Source organism: Amphiura filiformis, chromosome 11 (genome assembly GCF_039555335.1).
Source record: "Amphiura filiformis chromosome 11, Afil_fr2py, whole genome shotgun sequence".
NCBI classification, from domain to species: Eukaryota; Metazoa; Echinodermata; class Ophiuroidea; order Amphilepidida; family Amphiuridae; genus Amphiura; species Amphiura filiformis.
The window spans coordinates 50,328,772-50,348,914 of record NC_092638.1 but is presented as its reverse complement, the minus strand read 5'-3'; the positions used below and the strand labels follow the sequence as shown (position 1 = coordinate 50,348,914).

General features: G+C 36.1%; 1 protein-coding gene across 1 annotated transcript in view; it reads left to right on the top strand.

Annotated features, from left to right (window-relative positions):
* The first annotated feature begins 1,237 nt into the window (after positions 1-1,237).
* LOC140164958 (uncharacterized) overlaps positions 1,238-20,143 on the top strand; it is a 60,696-nt gene continuing 41,790 nt past the window's right edge. Inside the window, 3 exon segments of the mRNA XM_072188366.1 lie at positions 1,238-2,904; positions 13,266-13,388; positions 15,639-15,743. Coding sequence (XP_072044467.1) covers positions 1,737-2,904; positions 13,266-13,388; positions 15,639-15,743 — 1,396 coding nt within the window. The 5' untranslated portion in view covers positions 1,238-1,736.

Here is a 20,143-nt window from a genome sequence, read left to right as displayed (position 1 = left end):
GGACATACTGATGGAGACTTGGTATACATCATCGCAGACTTAATGAGGCTCTCCGACTGCTCTTAAAAATAAAAATCATCTTCAACGGTATTAGCATAGATGTGCATAATTTCGAATGAGGATGGTATAATTTTATTGAGTGAATATATTACGCCGGTGCCATATCATAACATAACCCCACAAGGACTCGAATTTTGTTTCTACAAGAAAAAGACGTTTTACCTCTTGTTGAAGAATTATAGAATACATCAGCTTACATGTATATGTTACTGGAGTTTTGCTTATGGCTATAAATCATTTAGATCTTTCGTTCAGACAGACAGCGCCTTTAGTAAAATATAATATTCTATTTCGCTTACGCGTGGCTTAGATATAAAAACATTGATATATATCGCGACCAAGGTCACGGCACAGAATTCTGCAACATCACGTGTATGTGTGATTGAATTTAAAAGCCTCTTTAACTGAATGCATTCATATTCAGTCGATACTAAAAATTATTAAGTGTAAGCGAGTTACAGTTTAATGGTTATCACTGGTTATATAAAAAGTGCATCAGTGGAAACAGCACCTGCTCGTGGGAATTACACTCGTGGACTCTCAGCAACCAAAATAAACAGCACAAAAATAAACTTTAGCCGTGATTCAGTTGACTGGAGTAACAGAATATGTACGATAAGCTTATACCTGCAGAATTCGGGTAGGCTACTGTTGCATGCTGTCTACATACACACCACGTGAGGACCTGTGGTATTTTCATTTTTAAAGACATTGGCCGGGATTCTTGGTATTATTAAAGCCGGAAATATTTTAATAATACTATGCTTAATTGAGAACACATAACATACATTGCAAGTGACGTGTGTAATAAAGGCCAGGCGAGATTATTGCTACAATTGGATATGGGATTACATGTTGGTAGCTGGTGCTGGTGTTAATGAAGGAATAACTACGATTTTAATGTGATTTTCTACTAGGCCTATTTCCTGGTTACATTATATTACGAGATATTATTTTCGACAATTATGGAGCTGAAACTAGATGATTAATCTTCCATAAGATAAAACATTGGACATATTGCCGGAGGTATCATTTAATATTAAAAGTCATGTCTACTGATGATAACATACAGTGTAATCTGCAAGCTTCTGCACACAGCTATATGAGTTACACTTGATATTTAACTTGAGTGACGGTATAATGTTTCTTCATCACCGAGGCGACGTAGCACCGTAGCACATAAGCCTACTACACATTGGTTTTTTAATGACCGTGCCATGTTTTACTATGGTTAAATACATGATTACTATAAATCTTCCACATATGTGAAGCACATGTGCAATATACCAATAGTGCAACATATTTATGATGTTGATGCTGTGACAGCCTGTGACCGTAGAGTGGTGTTTTCTTAAACGTGTTTGTATATGGACTCAAGTTGTGTGTAAAACGTGTAAGTCACCCGGCAATACCACACATCTTTACACCACTGGTGTACGTTAAAATATATGGAGTGATATCAAAATGCAGTCTCCAGAATAACTTCATTTTATGTTTGTCTAAAACCCTATAAATTATTGATAGGGTCGACAGCTAGTTAACCTTGCTTTGCTTTATTAGTCACAACACCAAAGCATTTGTGTATTTCCATTGCTTCATTAACCGTGACGAGAATGCCAACACGAATGGATTATTGCACCTAAGCATAACCTGTGCCTAATGAAGCCAACTTTGATATGGAAAGACGACAACGACATAAAACTTCACCGACGATAACACCGACGATAGAGCCGTCTTCACCTGTATTGATGAGTGATGAAGAAACTCAAATGATATTTTGCATTTTAAAAGAACTGGATTTGTTTCTTGAAAATGAGGAGGCAATTTTGAAAAAAGAATTGCTGACTTTTGATGATAGGGATGCTGTATTTAAAAGCAAAGATGTTCTGACTACGGAAACAAAGAAACTTGTAGAATTGACAGGAATTGATGGAAGGGAGGATATTGTGAAGGAGGATGGAACAACAAGTGATACATGTAGTGATGTTGAACAGAATAGAACAGATGATAGTTTGAACTCAAAAGGGACATTTAAAGAGTCGGAAAATGCTGAATTAGACAAACAAAAGAGCGAAAATAATAATTTAGACTCATCAAAAATGACAAAAGAGATAATTGTACCGACGGAAGATGCAAAACCGGAGGAGCAAATCTACAGAGGAGAAACGACCAAAGATGAAAATGGTAAAGCTATAAAGGATGGTGATGAAGATGAGGATGATGATGATACTGATACCGGTTCTTCAACTTCTTTTGGCATGCCAATAGCTGATGCTTGTGTCGAATGTTTTCACACAGAAATAAATTCAGCTTTATCAAACGCAGTTCGTACTTCTCACGTTGCATGCCTTCAAGCTATACTTGAACAACTGTTTCAAAGCAGAGAGGCTGCGGAGAAAAAGAAGCAGAGACATTTTAAAAGGATATCTCGACGACATGGCAAGAATGGTCACGTATTTGACTGTAATCAACACGAAGAGGATGTTGCGTGGAGTGAACCCAATCTTGCAGCTTCACCTCTTCTGCTACAGGCGGTGACGAGAGGGAACTCACAGGTGGTTCATTTGGTCCTAAAATGCCTCGAGGATCTTCAACAGTTACAGGACTCTTTGTTGATTTCGGACTCCACAGGAAAAAGACCAATTCACCTTGCAGCTTATCTCAATCACACGGGTTGTCTGGACTTGTTGCTTCAAAAGACACCAGTAAAAAGAGTGTATTGGAGGGATAAACATGGTCGAACCCCGTTCTTGGTGGCGGCGGCCGGAGGGGCAGTGCAATGTCTGAAGAGATTGATGGAGGTGGATGATGTGGGAGCGACAGGCAATGACGGGGCAAATGCAGGTAGGTAGTCCTGCAGAGAAGATATCTTACACTTCCCACAATGCATTTCTTCCAGACTGATTTGCTCTCTAGTGCATCATGGGTCGATAGTGACAAAAAGTACCTCAAGATGGAGCACATCCAGATCTTGCAAAATATACTGCGCCAATAAAGTATCCTTACACTTGGAAAAATAATCACAATATTAAACCTGAACAATATTGGGGTAAATTTGTTTTTTTAATAGATGCACTATCTAATCCTGCACATTATGACACCACATTGAATCCAGCGTGACTTCAGAAAGCAAAGTTACAAGCATTTGATTAGACGAAGGTCCAGTTTTAAAAGTGACAAACTGGCCTATTCAAAACTCCACAGACTAGACATCTGGATTGAGAGTGGTGAATTTCTAATTTATGCGTTTGGCTTTAATTTAAAACAAAAGGAACAAAAGAAAGCTGAAACAAAAGAACTGACAAATAAAATGAAAGTTATGAAAAGTAAAAACTGAAATAAAAACTGCTTTAAATAACGCTTCATTGAAGAAACTGTGTTGTCTCTTTGTTGCGCTTGTTGGAATCTTTTTGGGCCTTGTATAGGCCAGTTTGTCACTTTTAAAACTGAACCTTCGTCTATTCAATTGCTTGTCACATTGGATTCAATGTGGTGTCATAATGTGCAGAATTAAATAGTGCATCTATTAAAAAAAACAAATTTACCCCAATATTGTTCAGGTTTGAAATTGTGATTATTTTTCCAAGTGTAAGGATACTTTATTGGCGCAGTATATGTTTATTTCTTGACTATCGACCCATGTTTCGCCAGTCTATTCTCAACATGAAAACACAGGGAACATGTACAAAGTGAAAGTGTCATTTGATGTAATTAGGTGATGTATCATGTTGCAAAGGATTCTGGGAAGGGTAAGATATATTCTCTGGTAGTCCAGAGTGGGGTAACCAAGAGCTCTTGGTGTAACCTCCCTCCCATGGATGTGGTCAAATCACAGAATATTTTGGTCAAATTAAATTGTAATGACCTTCGGGCCAAGTATTTTTAAAAAGAAATTAAAGAAGTTCAGTCTATCACATTTCTTAATATAGACTGAACCCTGTGACCTTATTTTTTGTATGAAATGAAGGAAAGTATGCGTATACAAGTTTGTATAGGATTCTCACAAACAAGGTTAATCTGTCATAAAGCACGTACGTTTTTAAAAAGTGCTATTCCAGTTGAAATCCTTACACCCCCTATGGAAGACATGACTTTAATCTCCCACATAGGGGGTGTAGATTTCAAATGGGGTTACCTGAATGGATGACTCCATTTCAAATCTTCACCCCGTGTGTCATGTCTTCCACAGGGGGTGTAGGCATATGTATTTCAACTGGAATAGCCCAATGGTGGTGACGTATACTATCACTATGGACCACAATGGCCTCATCCCAATGGCATAGTTCAATAACCTCATTTAAACAATGATAGGGCAAAATTTATCCTCAAGTCAGAGAGTATGGGTTTTTATACCCAAATTTTCAAAGGTCATTCAATGAATGTACAAATGTATTGGGGTTAAAGAAATGTGCCCTGATAGATGAGCATGTTGTGGGTCCTAGTGTATAAACACCGCTACATGTATGTATTAGCACTGTTGTTTTAATTTTTGTAATTTTAATACATGCCACTAGCACTGCATACTTAATTGAAGAAGCTTCAACGCATTTTATAAAATTTAATACTGTCAAAGATTACAAATTTATGATCAACTATAAATTATGAGATCAAATATATTATTGTTCATGCTGGTGAATTAATTGGATAACGTACTTTTTGTGTCCAATAATTATGAAAGTTTGATTTTTTTTACCGGAATTATTTCTTTCTTTTTTGTGACTAGAAAAGCAGCGTCTGATTAAGTCTGATATAGGCCTAATTCAAACAAAATGAACATTGATCAATGTAATTTGCTCAGTACACTGTAAAAAATATTTTACTCAACACTGAGTAAAAAGGTCACAGCTCAACAGTTGAGTAAAAAATTACTCAACATTGAGCTCATATATAGGTCAGAACTCAACAAATGAGTAAAATATTTCTCAATGTTGAGTAATTTTTTACTCAACTGTTGAGCTGTGACCTTTTTACTCAGTGTTGAGTAAAATATTTTTACAGTGTACTGAGCAAATCACATTGATCAATGTTCATTTTGTTAGAATTATATCGGACTTAATCAGATGCTGCTTTTGTAGTCACAAAAAAGAAAGAAATAAGAAAACATTATTTTTACAGTGTATCAATTCACATGGCTAGATATAAAATAAATATATCGGATAGCAACGTTTGCAAAAGCACATCAGACATATCGAATTGCATTCTGAATACGAGAAATGTCCTTCTGATATCAAATAATTTTGAATTTTAGAAATTCGCGATATTATACAAATTTTATGGCAAATTATTAAAATTTGATATTTTTGATACTAGTATTTAACAGTCTTCGAAGTAAACTCATAAATCTAATGATATGTACTTAATATGTAGCTGGGATGAAAAGAAGAACATCAATTGAAATTTTTAACCTTTCATATTGAATATATACATTTTCCCAAAAAAAAGACCTGCATTTTTTTCATATCATGGACGGCTTTTCATCCCAGCTACATACACTTTATGTACATTATTTAGACTAAATATACAATTTCTTCGAGGACTTCGAAAAAAAAAAAAAATTTGATATCATCAGGACATTCCTCGTATACCGGTATTCAAAATGCAATTCGATATGTCTGATGTGCTCTCAGGTCCCACAAAAAAATACGTGAAAACGTCGCTATTTGAGCCCTTAAGAACGTACTAAATCAAACAGAACAGTTGATGGTAAAGTAGACATGCATGGTATAGACATGGGAATTCCTCCGATAGATAGTCACAATGTTTGCGTTAACATGTTTACATAGCCCATCTGTGCTTGAAAACCAATTTAGATGCATTGCGTCTCAAGATGGCGATTGATGTTAAAATTGCTTTAGACATCAATTACCATTATACCAACAATCGCTGTGTGCAGGTATCTCAACTTAATAAAAAAAATAACACAGTGTTCATCTTTTAAAGACCCATTCAGTGATCTCAGCGCAAATGTTAAAAAATTAAAATTATTTATAAATTGCTTAAAAGTGAAGAATATTCATTCAAATTGTCATTTGGTATTTTGAAATGAAATATTTGGCCAAAAATGAAGAAAACAGCAGTATTGGCGAAGTTGAAGTTCCATTCAAATACATGTAGCTATAAATGTATATACTGACAGTAGCCTATATAAATTACAGCAGCTTACAGATTCATGTAAATGCCTTATTTTGTCTTAAATACACAGCTTTCGGCTGAACCATTCCATTAGCAGGCTATGTTATATGACAATGACAAAGGTATATACCAAAATCAGAATTTTGATGATATTTACAATCATCCGGACTGGTGAGCAAATCATCACTGAATGGGCCTTTAATTTAGTAAGAATTTAGATGAAGAACATTTTCTCAAACTTCATACTTGAACAAAATGTAGGCCTACTTAAACACCAAAGACTTTTTGCCTGTGTCTTTTTTGTAACATTTATGAATTCAAAATTCAAGGAGGATCGTGGCATTTGCCTTTGGTGCGAGAGGTCCCGAGTTCAAATCTTTGCAGGACCAAAAATGAAATCCGCTCTCCCATTGACTCATCTGGAAAAGGACATGTTTGACATAAAAAAAAAAATCACCAAAATGAAATTTTGTTTCGGTTTATAGATAAAAACAACAACATTATGTTTATCTTTCCATGTGGTAAGGTTTTTTGTTATTTGTCTAATGTTTTCCCTCACAATGTCCATATGAAATAATAATAATAATTATGTAATCTTCGAAATTCAGCAAGAGACGAGTCTCCACCTAGGCCTATAGGCGATGTACATAAATTTCGTGATTTGAAATACATTTGTTTTCCATGCCTGAACTGAATTTTGATGATTTTTACAATCATCCGGACTGGTGAGCAAATCACTGAATGTGCCTTTAATTTAGTAAGAATTAGATGAACAACGTTTTCTCAAACTTCATACTTGAACATTTATTGTAAATGAATAACAATTCAAAATGTAATTCAACACGAAGGACTTTTTCCCGGTGTCTTTTGTAACATTTATGAATTCAAGTATCAGGGAGGAGCCCGGGGGAGGAGTGTGGCGCACTGGTTAAGGTATTTGCCTTTGGTGCAAGAGGTCCCGAGTTCAAATCTCCGCAGGACCAAAAAAAATGAAATCCGCTCTCCCCCGTCACTCATCTGAAAAAGGCGGGGCGTTATCTCCCAATGTCAGCTGTTAGTGTTAATGCCTATAGATATGCTTGACACCATAAACATGATAAAAAAATCACCAAAATGAAATTTTGTTTCGGTTTATATAGATAAAAACAACAACATTATGTTTATCTTTCCATGTAGTTAGGTTTTTTGTTATTTAACTAATGTTTTCCCTCATGAATGTCCATATGAAATAATAACAATAATTATGCATTATGCAATCTTCGAAATTCAGCAAGAGACGAGTCTCTGCCTATAGGCCATGTACATAAATTTCGTGATTTAAAATACATTTGTTTTCCATGCCTGAACTGAAAATCGATTTTTAAATAGTTGTTTTTACTTAAAAGCTTAATGTAATGCCTAAACATGTCAAATGGCTTTAGGCATTCATGGCGGCTTCCTTTTCCAGTTCTGTTGTGTGTGTAACTAAGTGAAAATGAAAAGCTTTTTAAAGGAAAATGGGTGAAGGTGAAACTAACTTAACTACATGTGGGGAAAGTGATGTTGACGATGACAATGATGTTATTTAGTTGTGATGATGGAAATGCAATAGGTCGCTTTAGATACACTATGGACCATAATGACCTCATCCCAATGGCATAATACAATAACCTCAATTAAACAATCATAGTGTAAAATTTGACCTGAACTTGCAGAGTATGAGTTTTTTTACCCAAATTTATAAAGGTCATTTAATGAATGTACAAATGTATTGAGGTTAAAGAATTGTGCCCTGATATATGAGCATGTTGGGGAACCTATAGTGATACGATATAACAAAGTTATTTTTGTGAGGATAACCAGGTCAGGGAAGTCAACTTTATTTTCATGTTTAGGCCTACCCAGCAAACACAAAAATGTTCTTAAAACGTTTAGTCAAAAACGTTTAATAATATTTAAACCGTTTTCTGTAAAACGTGTGTTTCTTCAAACGTTTAGTCAAAACGTTTTAATAATATTTAAATATCGGGGTATATAAAAGTTATGTTTTTAAAACGTTATTGTAAAATATTTTGGGCAGATATTTTTGAAAAATATTTTGTCAACAATTAAATAACATTCTGTTAGGATGTTTTGCATTACGTTTCAAAATGTTTTATGAATGTTTAAACGTTTTTACCCTTTATATAACCCGACATTTAAACCTTTTCTGTAAATGGATGTTGTAGTGATTATGTTGACGACGACAATGATGTTATTTAGTTGTGATTGTGGAAATGTAATAGTGCATCATGCGATATAACAAAGTTATTTTTGCGAGGATAACCAGGTCAGGGAAGTCAACTTTATTTTCATGTTTATTTAATAACGTAAACAAGATGGTAGGCCGAATGATTGAAACATTGGCGTAACTGGGATTTTTTTCCAGGGGGGCAAGCCTATATGGGGCGGGGGCCCAAATCCACAAAACAAAAATAGGGTACGCCCTATTGAAAAAAGGGTACTTTTAAAGTAAAAATATCAAAGAAAAACAAAAAAACAAAGGAAATAAGTTCAGATTTTGCAATATACAGTGGCCCAAGAGAGAAAATAGCAAACTGAGTTAATACTTTTTCATGGATAACTAATTTCATGGCTAAACAAATTACAATTTCAGACAATTTTAGCCCAAAATAGAGAACTTACATTAGGCAATGGGGGGGCTGGGCCGTGTGGCCCATCGATCTGGGACGACGATGCTGTTGTTGATAATGATGATGATGACGATGTTGATGATTATGACGACGATGACGATGAGTTGACGATGATGATGGTGATGACAATGAGGATGATGACGATGATGCTGTTGTTGAAAATGATGATAATGATAATGATCAGACTCTGTAGATTTAGATGTAATAACACTGTAAAATACCGATCGTTACAGGGCGTTACCAGGGCATTGAACGGCACAATGATAGAATATGCTCCTTGTGCACAAAGGCTCAACTTGGGGACGAGTTCCACTATCTTTTTCAATGTCCGTCTCTGGCTGAAGAGAGGAGGCTGTTCCTAAACCCTTACAACTTCAAACCAAACACTCTTAAAATGAACACTCTTTTAAACAGCCAGAGAGGTAATGAGTTACCAACTTGCAAAGTTTTGTCATATTGTATTATGAAAAAGTTTAATTGACTCATATTCTGAAAGATGTCATTGTATTGTGTTTGCACACTTTTGTTATATTGTATGATATTGTACGTTATGATAATTGTATCTTATCATGCTTATTGTAACTCTCTTATACCAAATGTTTTGGTGGCATAGAGACAAATAAAACTTGTAAACTTGTAATGATGATGAAGACGATGATGAAGATGATGCTGTTGTTGATAATAATGGTGATGATGATGATGATGACGACGATGACGTCGTCGTTGTCGTCGACGACGACGCCAACGATGATAATGATGACAACGACGGTGCTTCGAAACTTGCACACTTTTGAAAAGTAGGTCTATATAGCATTCCCGTCGATATTTTAATTGGGGCTTCTGTGCAGCCTAAAGCGAAGAAATTAGTCGTCACTCCAATTCCACCACACCAAACTAGGTCACAAACTACTTTAATTAGATTCCTTTCTTCGGACATCGAGGCATTAGCGTGCCAATTACGAAAATGTGGAGCTAAATTTAACCAATTGGTTCCATATTCACTGCAAAAACAGTGCCCGAAACAGTGTTTACATAGGCTAAGCACATTTAAATGTTCAAATTAACGGTTTTACCATGTTTACCGGAACACCATTCTCAGTTGATAAACAGCAGAGTTGTAACAAGTCGAATTATTATATTTTGAGCTATATTTTGAATCATAGACCCTGGAAGGGTCTATGTTTGAATCGAGTCAAGTTAGTCACTGTATAATCTTTATGGAGGAAATTTACCGATTTTTAGTCGAGTCATTTCATTTCGGAAAAGTCGAGTGATAAACAGCATGGCCTAAAAATACCAATTTTAGGGACTGTTCAATATTCACGCAGGGGGAGTGGGAGTTTTAAGGGGAATCCGATTTTTTTTTGGTTCTTCTGCTTCTGCTTCTGTTTTGTTACCCCTCAACGCTACAATTGTAACCAGACGAGGGTCTTGAGGGGGTCTGAATTTTTACTGGAACCAAGATGGGACAGTTAAGTTTTAAATGGAGATAAAGGGGAAAGGAGGAATCCGAAAATTATGAGCAGTCGAGAGGGGCGAACGATTTTTTGTCAACCCCCCGCGTAAATATTGAACGATCCCTTAATTTGTTCACTTTCCAGTTTCAGAAAGTTGATATTCACCATCCATTGCAACATGTTGGTGCAAATGAAACAGTAGATAGTAGGCCTATCTAGTTTTGAAAATAAAACAAGGAAAACGCAACTCCTAACCGTTGGCTTTCATTTGAGACATATCTATACCACACCTACAACAAAACTTAGGATTTTTTTTCTTTTGTAAATTCCATAACTTTGTTACACCAGCCTCTCATCAAGGTTTGGTGTTTATAAAAAATACGGAATCTGTATTGGGCTATTCCAGAAATCAGATGAGTATTAAACTTTTCAATAAAAGAAATGTCTAGATGTCCAAGTTTTATTTTTTGAAAACGACTGGAATTCCAGTTCCCAATATTATTGAGAAAAGTTTGAAAATCCAATCAAATGAATGACAAATCACGAAATTGTCAAAATGAGCCTCTCAAATTGAGAATTCCAATTTTATATTTTTCTCGCCTTTGGACACTTTAGAGTCTGGATTTCCAACAATCACGACTTGACTGGACAAAAAGTCCGGAAATCCAAACTCCTCTCTAGGGGGTGTGCATCAATTTTCTAGAATAGCCCAAATCACTCTCTTTAAAAGTAACCCCAACAAGGAAAGGTAAATTTCAGTTTTCACTAAACTTTAGTATAGAAAAGAAGTCTTTAGTCTAAAGACTTCTTTTCTATACCCTCAGAACTTGATTGTTATAAAAGTCATGAACTTCTTTTCTGTATATGGCGCCCGATATTGACTTTGGCTAAGCCCATAAACTAACTCCATCGTCCATTGACATTTAGAATTAAATTGTTATAGTTCCAATCAGTGCACTATTTACTAATAGTAACAGACCAAAGGGCATATCCAATCCTGTGACATTATTTAACTCGTTATTCTTATCCGGAAGTCCGTAACTTTGATTTCTGAGGAACAAAATAATATGCTATACAAAAATTAATACGTTCTTTAGGACCAAACCAAAATATCAAAATCCTTATGATAAACGTTGGTACATGGTTTGTTCCATTATCATGATTATGACCAAGGGGTAAGGTGTTATTATACGATCAGGGTTGGGGAGCGGCCCCGGAGCACACGTTAGTCCGAATGGTTAATTAGTTCGAAAATCGGTCAGGACATTTTAGGGTTAGGTTTAGGGTTATGGTTAGGGCTAGAGCTTAGGTTAGGTTAGGGTTAGAGTTATGCTTTTTTTTTTCTTGATCGACAATTATTTCTTTAAAAGGTCAATATATCTCTTAAATGGAAATAATGATTTCTCAATCTTAAAGTCTGCGGTGAGTGCACAATCGAAAAGACAGATTGAATATTCAATCTTTTTCCCGATTGTGCACTCACACACACCACAACGTATTATAAATTGAAAGTCAAACTCTTAAGAGAGATATGAACCTCAATATTTAGCCTAACCCTAAACTAAGCACTTGCCGTACAAAATCTTGCAAATGCATCAAAACGTGGTATGCCAATAACAAACTTTCTGTAAGCATAATCGACTTTGTTTTTGGTTTAGAATCAATATCGAACCCGAAACCAAAAATGTTCCAGAAACTGTTTTGTTTACATTTTGGTCCTAACCTATCATGCCTATATACAAACCCGAACCCACACAAAGCCAACCCAACCCAACTAACTTTACACAAACCTACGATCCTTGCCCCTATATCCTAGCCCCCAAACAGGGGCGGAATATAAATTTTTTGGGAAATGATTTCATGCACATGAAAATCGGACATAATCATTTTTAGTGTTAATTAATTATTATGCATGTGTTATGTTAATTTATTCAGCATGATTTCACCCAAATTGCTATTGTTATTACTAATAAAATAAGGAAGAACCGTTCAAACAATTTTGAAAATGCCGAAAACATTTCTTGCATCTTGAAGTTTTTTCTCGTGTGCAAGAGCTTTTTTCTTGCAAGTTCGAATATTTCTCTTGCGTGAAAGAACGTTTTTCTAGTGTGTTTGAAATTTTTAAAATAGGTCGAAGCATTAGTTTCGTATTATGATGACCTATTTGTCAAATTTCTATCACGCAAGAAAAATTTCTTGCACGCAAGACTAAAATTCAAACACGCAAGAAAATAGCTGCTGCACTCAAGTAAAAATTCAAACCTGAAAGATTTTTTTAAACTTCCAAAATTCTTTGAAAGGTTTTCCTTTATTCCATTAGCAATAAAAATAAAATTTTCAATGAAATAAGGCTGAATAAAGTAATTGAAACAGTAGCAACATATTTATAATGATAGGTCCGATTTTATTTTGCGGTTAAGTGTATTAAGGGTTCTGCTTTTATAATGTAGAGGTTAGTTTGGCTGGGTTGGTTGGGGTTGTATAATTTACGGCAAGGGTTAGGTATCATGGTTAGAGTTTGTGTACGGGATGGACTACAGTTCAGCTGGCGTTTGTCCAAAAAAATGAAATATCAACAACAACAAAAAGACAGGGGAAAAAATAACAATTTATAGTAGCGGCCTGAAAATGATGTGCGGGCGGCGGAGGACACCCAAATGAATTTCAGTTAAAGATTTATAATTGTTTGTGTTACCGCGGTATAATCGTACCGAGTTGGACAATTCCTTTATGTAAGTAGGGTGAGGGTTAGATACGGGTTAAGATTAGATTTAGGATTAGGGTTATAGGATTAAGGTGAAGATCACAGTGGGTTAAGATTAGCCTACATGAAATAATAAATACGTAAGCAGTATCGAACCAAAATCGGTCAACCACTACCAAGATTCATCAAGAACATAAGATACGAATGATTTTCTCTCTTTTTGTTTTTTCCTCATTATAGTATGTTTAGCAGCTGAAGCAGGAAGTGTAGGATGTTTAGAAGTACTAATCGACCAAGCCATGCTGGACCCAACAGTAGCAGACGACGCTGGCATGACACCACTTCATTTGGCGGCAGAAGCAGGTATGATTTTGGATCAAAGGCGACACTTACAATGTCCGTGCGTCCAAATGTGGGTTGAAATTCTAATAGATAAACAACACGGTATTCATTCAACTTGTAAAGTTAACATCCATATATAGGTCCATGGTTCAAATTCCCGTGCAAATAATTCCTTAATAAACTGAATTTTTGAACAACCATGTATTTCATCATCTTGCGCCACTTTTTGAAGGGCTGTACTTATACTAGTTCCACACTCTTAGAAAAAAAGGTTCCATGCATGCTTCTATACTTACTCACTGGGGATGTTAACATTTGGTTAATGACCCGATTGGCAGTCTCATCCACCATCTCAATCAAAATTCAGATTTTGGCGTCGGAAGAAAGCTCATAATTTTGCTCATAACCTCAGTGAAATGTTAGTTTCGTTAAGATGGTACACTCATAGAAATTGTTCGTTGGCATTACTCAGTAAGTTGATGTAAGTCGTTGCGTCAACTTTCCAAGTAATGCCAACACGTACAATTTTGAGTAAAGCTGACTCGATATTATTATGTTGGTCGCACTCATTTGCACTTACTTTATTGAGTTGTTACAACTCAGAAAATGAAACTAGCCTAGGTTAGCATAATTTTCTAGAGGTGTGCTATAGTATACAAAATTTTGCACTGATTACAAAAATAAATATTTAAATACTGCTCATTGTGCAGAAAATGATCCAGTTATGTGAATTAAGTATAACAAACCCGGGATAACAAAGTACCAAATTGGAATAACTCAAAACAATAAGTACCAGTAACTTAATATGAACGAGTTACATCAACTTACATGTTGAGTTACAATAACTCAACTAATTGGTTCTTTGAACCTTGTTTATTTTTCTAAGTTCCCTGAACTTGAATTCAGAGTTGGCATTACTTAAAAAGTTGACGCAACGACTTACATCAACTTTTTAAGTAATGCCAACAAAGTTGATTAGTTGACAGAACTTTTGAGCTTTTTCAGCATTTTTTAAGTTCGGATAACTAAAATGAATTTTGTTTTGGCAACTTTTACACTATTTTGAGTTGTCCAAACTTACTCCTTTTGAATTGCGCCAACAAGGCGAACAAGTCATTTCTATGAGTGTATAAGCCAAATGGTTGAAGCAAAATGGTGCCATGTCAAGAACAGCACTGTACTAATTATATTATGGATCACTGCGATTTTTGCTTCTAATTATAATAGCATAATGCAAACCGCTGAAGCAATTTACCTCAAATGTTATAAGATGTTTGGATGGTATATAATGCAGTCATTATGGTCTTCTTGATTTTCGAAATCGACCATCACTATTGCTCATGATTCATGGCCGGCTGCCTTATTTATTGTGGTGACTGTACGTTATTCGCTGTCGTTGTGCACGTTAGTAACCATTGGTTACTGCTCCAAGCCTAGGCTCATACACCTGTTCCGAATTTTGATATGCCATAGGCTTTGTGTTGTGATCATTTCGATCAGTGGTTCGTAACAAAGAAAGCGTGATCCAGTTGACCTGGCAACTGCCATATTGTAACGTGCACTACGACAGCGAATTACCTTAGTGACATTCAACTAACCGGGGTCGTGGTTCTCTCATAGTGATGAATCCAAGAACACTTCAAACCGGCCCTTTATGAAAACATATGTGACCTGCTCCCACGAAATGAGCGTAAGTCGTAAGTTGGGAGTTTCGGGATGTTCCAACTGTTATAAAGTTGATTGTCTTTGCTTGAAGACACACCTGTATTGACAGTGGTATGTCCTTTGTGAATGGTAACAGAATAGAGGCCTTGCATGTGACGTATCATCCCGTAAATATGGCGGACTACTCAAATGCATTCAACAAAAGCATGATTGCAATCTACCGTGACAGATCGTCTCACACACATAACCCTGCACTACGATCAAATAGGTTGATGACAACATTTGATTGAATGGACTGCACTCCGCCATAACTACGGTGAAGGACACCGGCTCAAATCCTTTGTTTGGAGCCAATCGATAATTTCATGCAGGGCCTGAATACAGACTAGAGCACATTATGTCCCATTCATTAAGGACATACCACTGACTATACAGGTGTCTTTTTAAAGACACGAGTTGTTGTTCTTTGATTAAAATCAAAGAATAACAACTCGCCAATTTCTAAGGTCTCGAGGCCACCAACTTGCGACTTCACGTTCATTTCGTGAAAACAGACCCTTTTTCATTATAATAACAAGACATTGTTTTTGTCACACTTTGTATTAGGGCATTTGAATTGTACCCACTGGTTGGTCCGACGTGCGTCATGTTCACTCAATGTACAACGAAAGAGGGATGGTGCTACTCCCATGCATCTAGCAGCAGCTAAAGGTACGTACCCATCCATGCAGGGCTATATATCATATACAGGGTGTCCCATAAAAAAATTACCGGGCGAATAAATTTGGACGTAAGTCGAGAACTAGACATCAGAATCCAAAAATTAAAAAATCAGCGTGTAGCCCATCTTATTTTGCATCCTATATGCTAATTTTACTGGATTCGGTTAACTGACTGCGACGAAATGAGCGATTACATAACGCATGAGTCAATTCACTTCATTCCAAGTTTGAAATAAAGAACATTCAACACAATGCGCACTAGCGGTCAATGGGCTTCATATTTTGTTCGGTGAAATCCTTTTCTTTCTTTTTAAACAATCTGTTTCTTGCAAAACATTTAATTAGGTTTTGTTCAAATTTGAAAACCTGCACGATATTGAAAATGAAAGCTTATATGTAAGATGATGCTTGGTACTTTTAAATATCTTTTTTCGTTAATGTTGATATAAATGTTGCATAAAGAATTATTGCATAAAGAATTCCAGCTGGCTTAAAAAAATTCTCACACGGCACATAAATGTTTTTTGAATTGTAATGCAAAGTTTAAATCTTTTAAAACTTCAACATTAATGTTGCATGGTATCAAAAATCACATGTAAAGCTGTCATTCTTGGCTCAAATGTTCTTTGGAAAGTTAAAATATAACATATTTGCACAACCTAAAATTAATCAAGTTGGAAAGCTTCCAATTGCAGAAATCAAGGTTTTCTCGGAATTTACCCACAACACCCTTGCCAAACATAAGAAATTGGGCAATTGCAATCATTCAATTATTTCCTTGATTTGTTTCATATATTTTTATTCGGTATATTTACATATTCTAATACACATATCGAAAGGTTGGCATAGTGGTACTGAGGAAAAGAATGCATAAATTTTACAATAGGCTACAAATTCAAAATACTCTCCGCACCTTAGTAACAGCAGATTCAACCCATCGTGGGACGTTTTTCGAACAAATTCAGGTTACCGGGCGATCAGGCATATCACGTTATGCATGACTGGAAGATGATTGACCGGCAGCCTGGATTTGTTGGAAAAACTTCCCACGATTGGTTGAATCTGATAGTTACAGCTTCTCGTAACCCTATATCCTTCGCGATCTTGAGAGATGATATAAGGAACAACTCTTTCTTGAGTGAAAATCAGTCTGAAACGAAACCATCTTGTGGTGAAATATCACTTTTTTTTTGAGAGTGAGCATGTTAGCTATCACATTACCATGATTACCTTTTCGAGTGAAATTTTATACCACTCCAAAATGTCCAAAATGAGTCGTTCTTCATACCACTTATCGTCACTGGGTGAGAAAAAACTCATATATGTACATTGAATATGGATGAAGCAAACCCTTCAATATAAAGTCACCTATAAAGGCTTTATCCATGTTCAAAGGCCAAAAGTAGGCCTATATATGAGTTTTTTTCCAACATATACTTCGGCCCTTGAACATGGATGAAGCAAACTCTTCAATATAAAGTCTACACCTACAAAGCTTTATTCATGTTCAAGGGCCAAAATGAGGTTTTTCCCGCCCAGTGACGTTATGCCACACTCTTTTGCATCCTCGTTATAACCTAAAAAGTTACGAAGCGTATCCCAGAATTCTCATTTGAAAAATAGTTGACTCAAAGTTAAACCACTTTGAATTCTTACAACAAATAAATTATTAATAGAAGTTATTTACAAGAAAACAAATTTGTACAATGCATATCTCAAACATCTACAGTATTATTTCTCCCAAACACATTAGCGACATTTATGTAGCCTAAACATGGTAAAACGAAAGTTGAAACGTCTATAGTCCTAAAATATCTCAAAAAGTTACTGATGAAATTTAAAGAAGATGTGACTAAAAATCATCTTTGCAATCAGCTAATAAATTATCAAGTTTCAGACATTAATCAGTGGCTTCAGAAGTTTTTCAACATGGGGGTATGACAAAACCAAATATTGTTGATGTCTTGTTTCTGCTACACCACCGATTCCGAAACCTATAATGTCTGTTCTTGTTAAAAGTGAAAGTTTTTAAATATGATCAATTCTGTGCTTTAATAATTGCAAATTTATACGTGAACATGGTTGCGTGTATTTTGTCACCATCCGCTTTTCAATATTTAAAAGTTTAAGTGCGGGTTTAAACTAGTTTGCCTTGACCCAAAGAACATCAAAATGATCAATCATCGGTATAAAAACCGCCATCGTAAACGTCTTCTTTTGCGCATGTTTTTATACTAGTCCTCATATTAACGAGTCATTAGACAGCACCGGGTCAACAAACGTGAACGCGCGATGTCAAGAGGGCCGATTGGTTACAGCTAGAGCACGTGACATCGCGAGTTTACGTACCGCGTTTGTTCACCACGTGTCAACAGTCTACTGTACACTTGGCCCGACTTCCCCTTTATCAGCCAGTGAAAGTGTCGATCATTAACTACGGTCATTGCTCAATCAACCACTACCTCATTTCACCATTACACTTTCGTGTGTACATGTACGTAACATCGGCAAAACGTTTACTCGTGCGGGCAACATATAATGTGAAATTTATGGTAACGGTTAATTGTGTTAATGAACTCTATTGACTTTCACACTTGACCTTTAATATCATCAGCAAGGTGGTAAGCACTAAATGAGTTATAAGTATAATGTAGACAGGACAAGATTTTCGCACGTAAGCACGGTACGTGAACACGTAACGTCAATTTGACGTAATTTAGAGTGGCGATTGGTTACTACAGCGGTTGAAGTGACGTTAAATTGACGTCAGGCGATCACGTCCACGTGTGAAAATCTAATCCTGTCTAACGTATTGCAGCGAAAAACATGAGACCACGTGGCAAGTTAAATTACAGGGGGATATTCACATTGCAAGTACCCAATATATAACAGGAAAAGTTCATGATACAATACATTCATACTGCAGTTACTGTCCGTTTTCCTATACACAATACACAGTGCTCTCACCATTGAAGCGTGACCTGTACAAATGATGTATGTTGGGAGAATGGACACTTGCCTAGTTAACATCACTGTGTGAAAAATAACCAGCCAATATTTTATTTATTCTCCAAAACTTCTAGCAAATATATTTCTCTAACATGACCTAAAATTACAGCTAGGTTAGATGTTCAGAAATGGTCGTACTTTTGTAAAATATGAGTGAGGGCAAGGCATAGCTAGCCAACTCCCCGTGTTAATTGAATGGAGATTTGACCGAAAATATTGGTATCGGACCGCTCACTTCTGAAGGATGCCACAAAAAACGGTAAAAGCTACATTTAAATTATTCTAAATAGGTTCTAGAAAATAAAGTTTTGTAACATGTCCTAAATTTTTAGCTAATTTAGATGTTTGGAGAGGGTCGCACTTTTGTGTTTTAGGAAGGATATGTAAACGACAGATAACACCAAAAATATGAAGAAATTATTTCCAAACCGTGTTAAGTCAACAATCATTATGTTGCTCATTTTGAAGAATGCTGGTTAACAAAAAGCAGGTCTTTGTCTCATTTCGTGAACAAAAGTACACATACCATTGTTTCCTTTCGTTTCCTTTATAATCGGTTACCCAACTGAAGCTATAATACGCTAACTTTATTGCGATATCGCACATGAAAACAGTCACATGTGCACAGCCAGAGAAGATCCGATTTAATCAGTTGAGCTGTTTCAATGAGTGTTATCTTGGTTTAATAGCTTTTAATGGGGTTAAGTCCTGCAAAGGTCGAGATGAATTCTACTGTAGACATGACTGCACCATGTACCATTATAATTTTAGTTAAATTTGGTAATTTATACACATGAAGTGTGTTACACTCATCTGCACATGGCAGCTACACACGTCAGTTATCGCACTTACCCACTTCTGGCACTGTGCAGTCGACATGACAGAAAGTGATACCTGATAGGCCTGCAAAGAAGAATGAGAAGAGTCTGCCTGCCCTTATACGTGTCATATATAAGTGAAAACGTAGTACTTGTAAAATACAAAACTTAGCATTATGCGGTCTTTTACTTAGAGAGCTTTTTTTATACCTACATGTAGAAGTCAATTGACCTTTTCAGTGAATCCCATAAGCCGGGTAGACGTCGTCATTTGACGTCACGCTGGTGTGCACATCATTTAGCGAACATCGTCATTTGCACAATTCAAAGCCGTGAAGTTCGCAGTAACGATGTTCGCATCTGCGCGATGACATCTCAGTTCCAAAGGCGTATGGAATTTACCGAAAATGTTAATCAGTCTACTTCCGAAGCCCCACCAAAGTAGTTCTTCTGGGGTGAACAAACCTGCCTGGTTATCAATTTAATAAGTGTCAATGTTATCTCTGAATTTGACAGGTGCTAATTGACGCAATAACATTAAAACATCAATTAGCACCTGTCA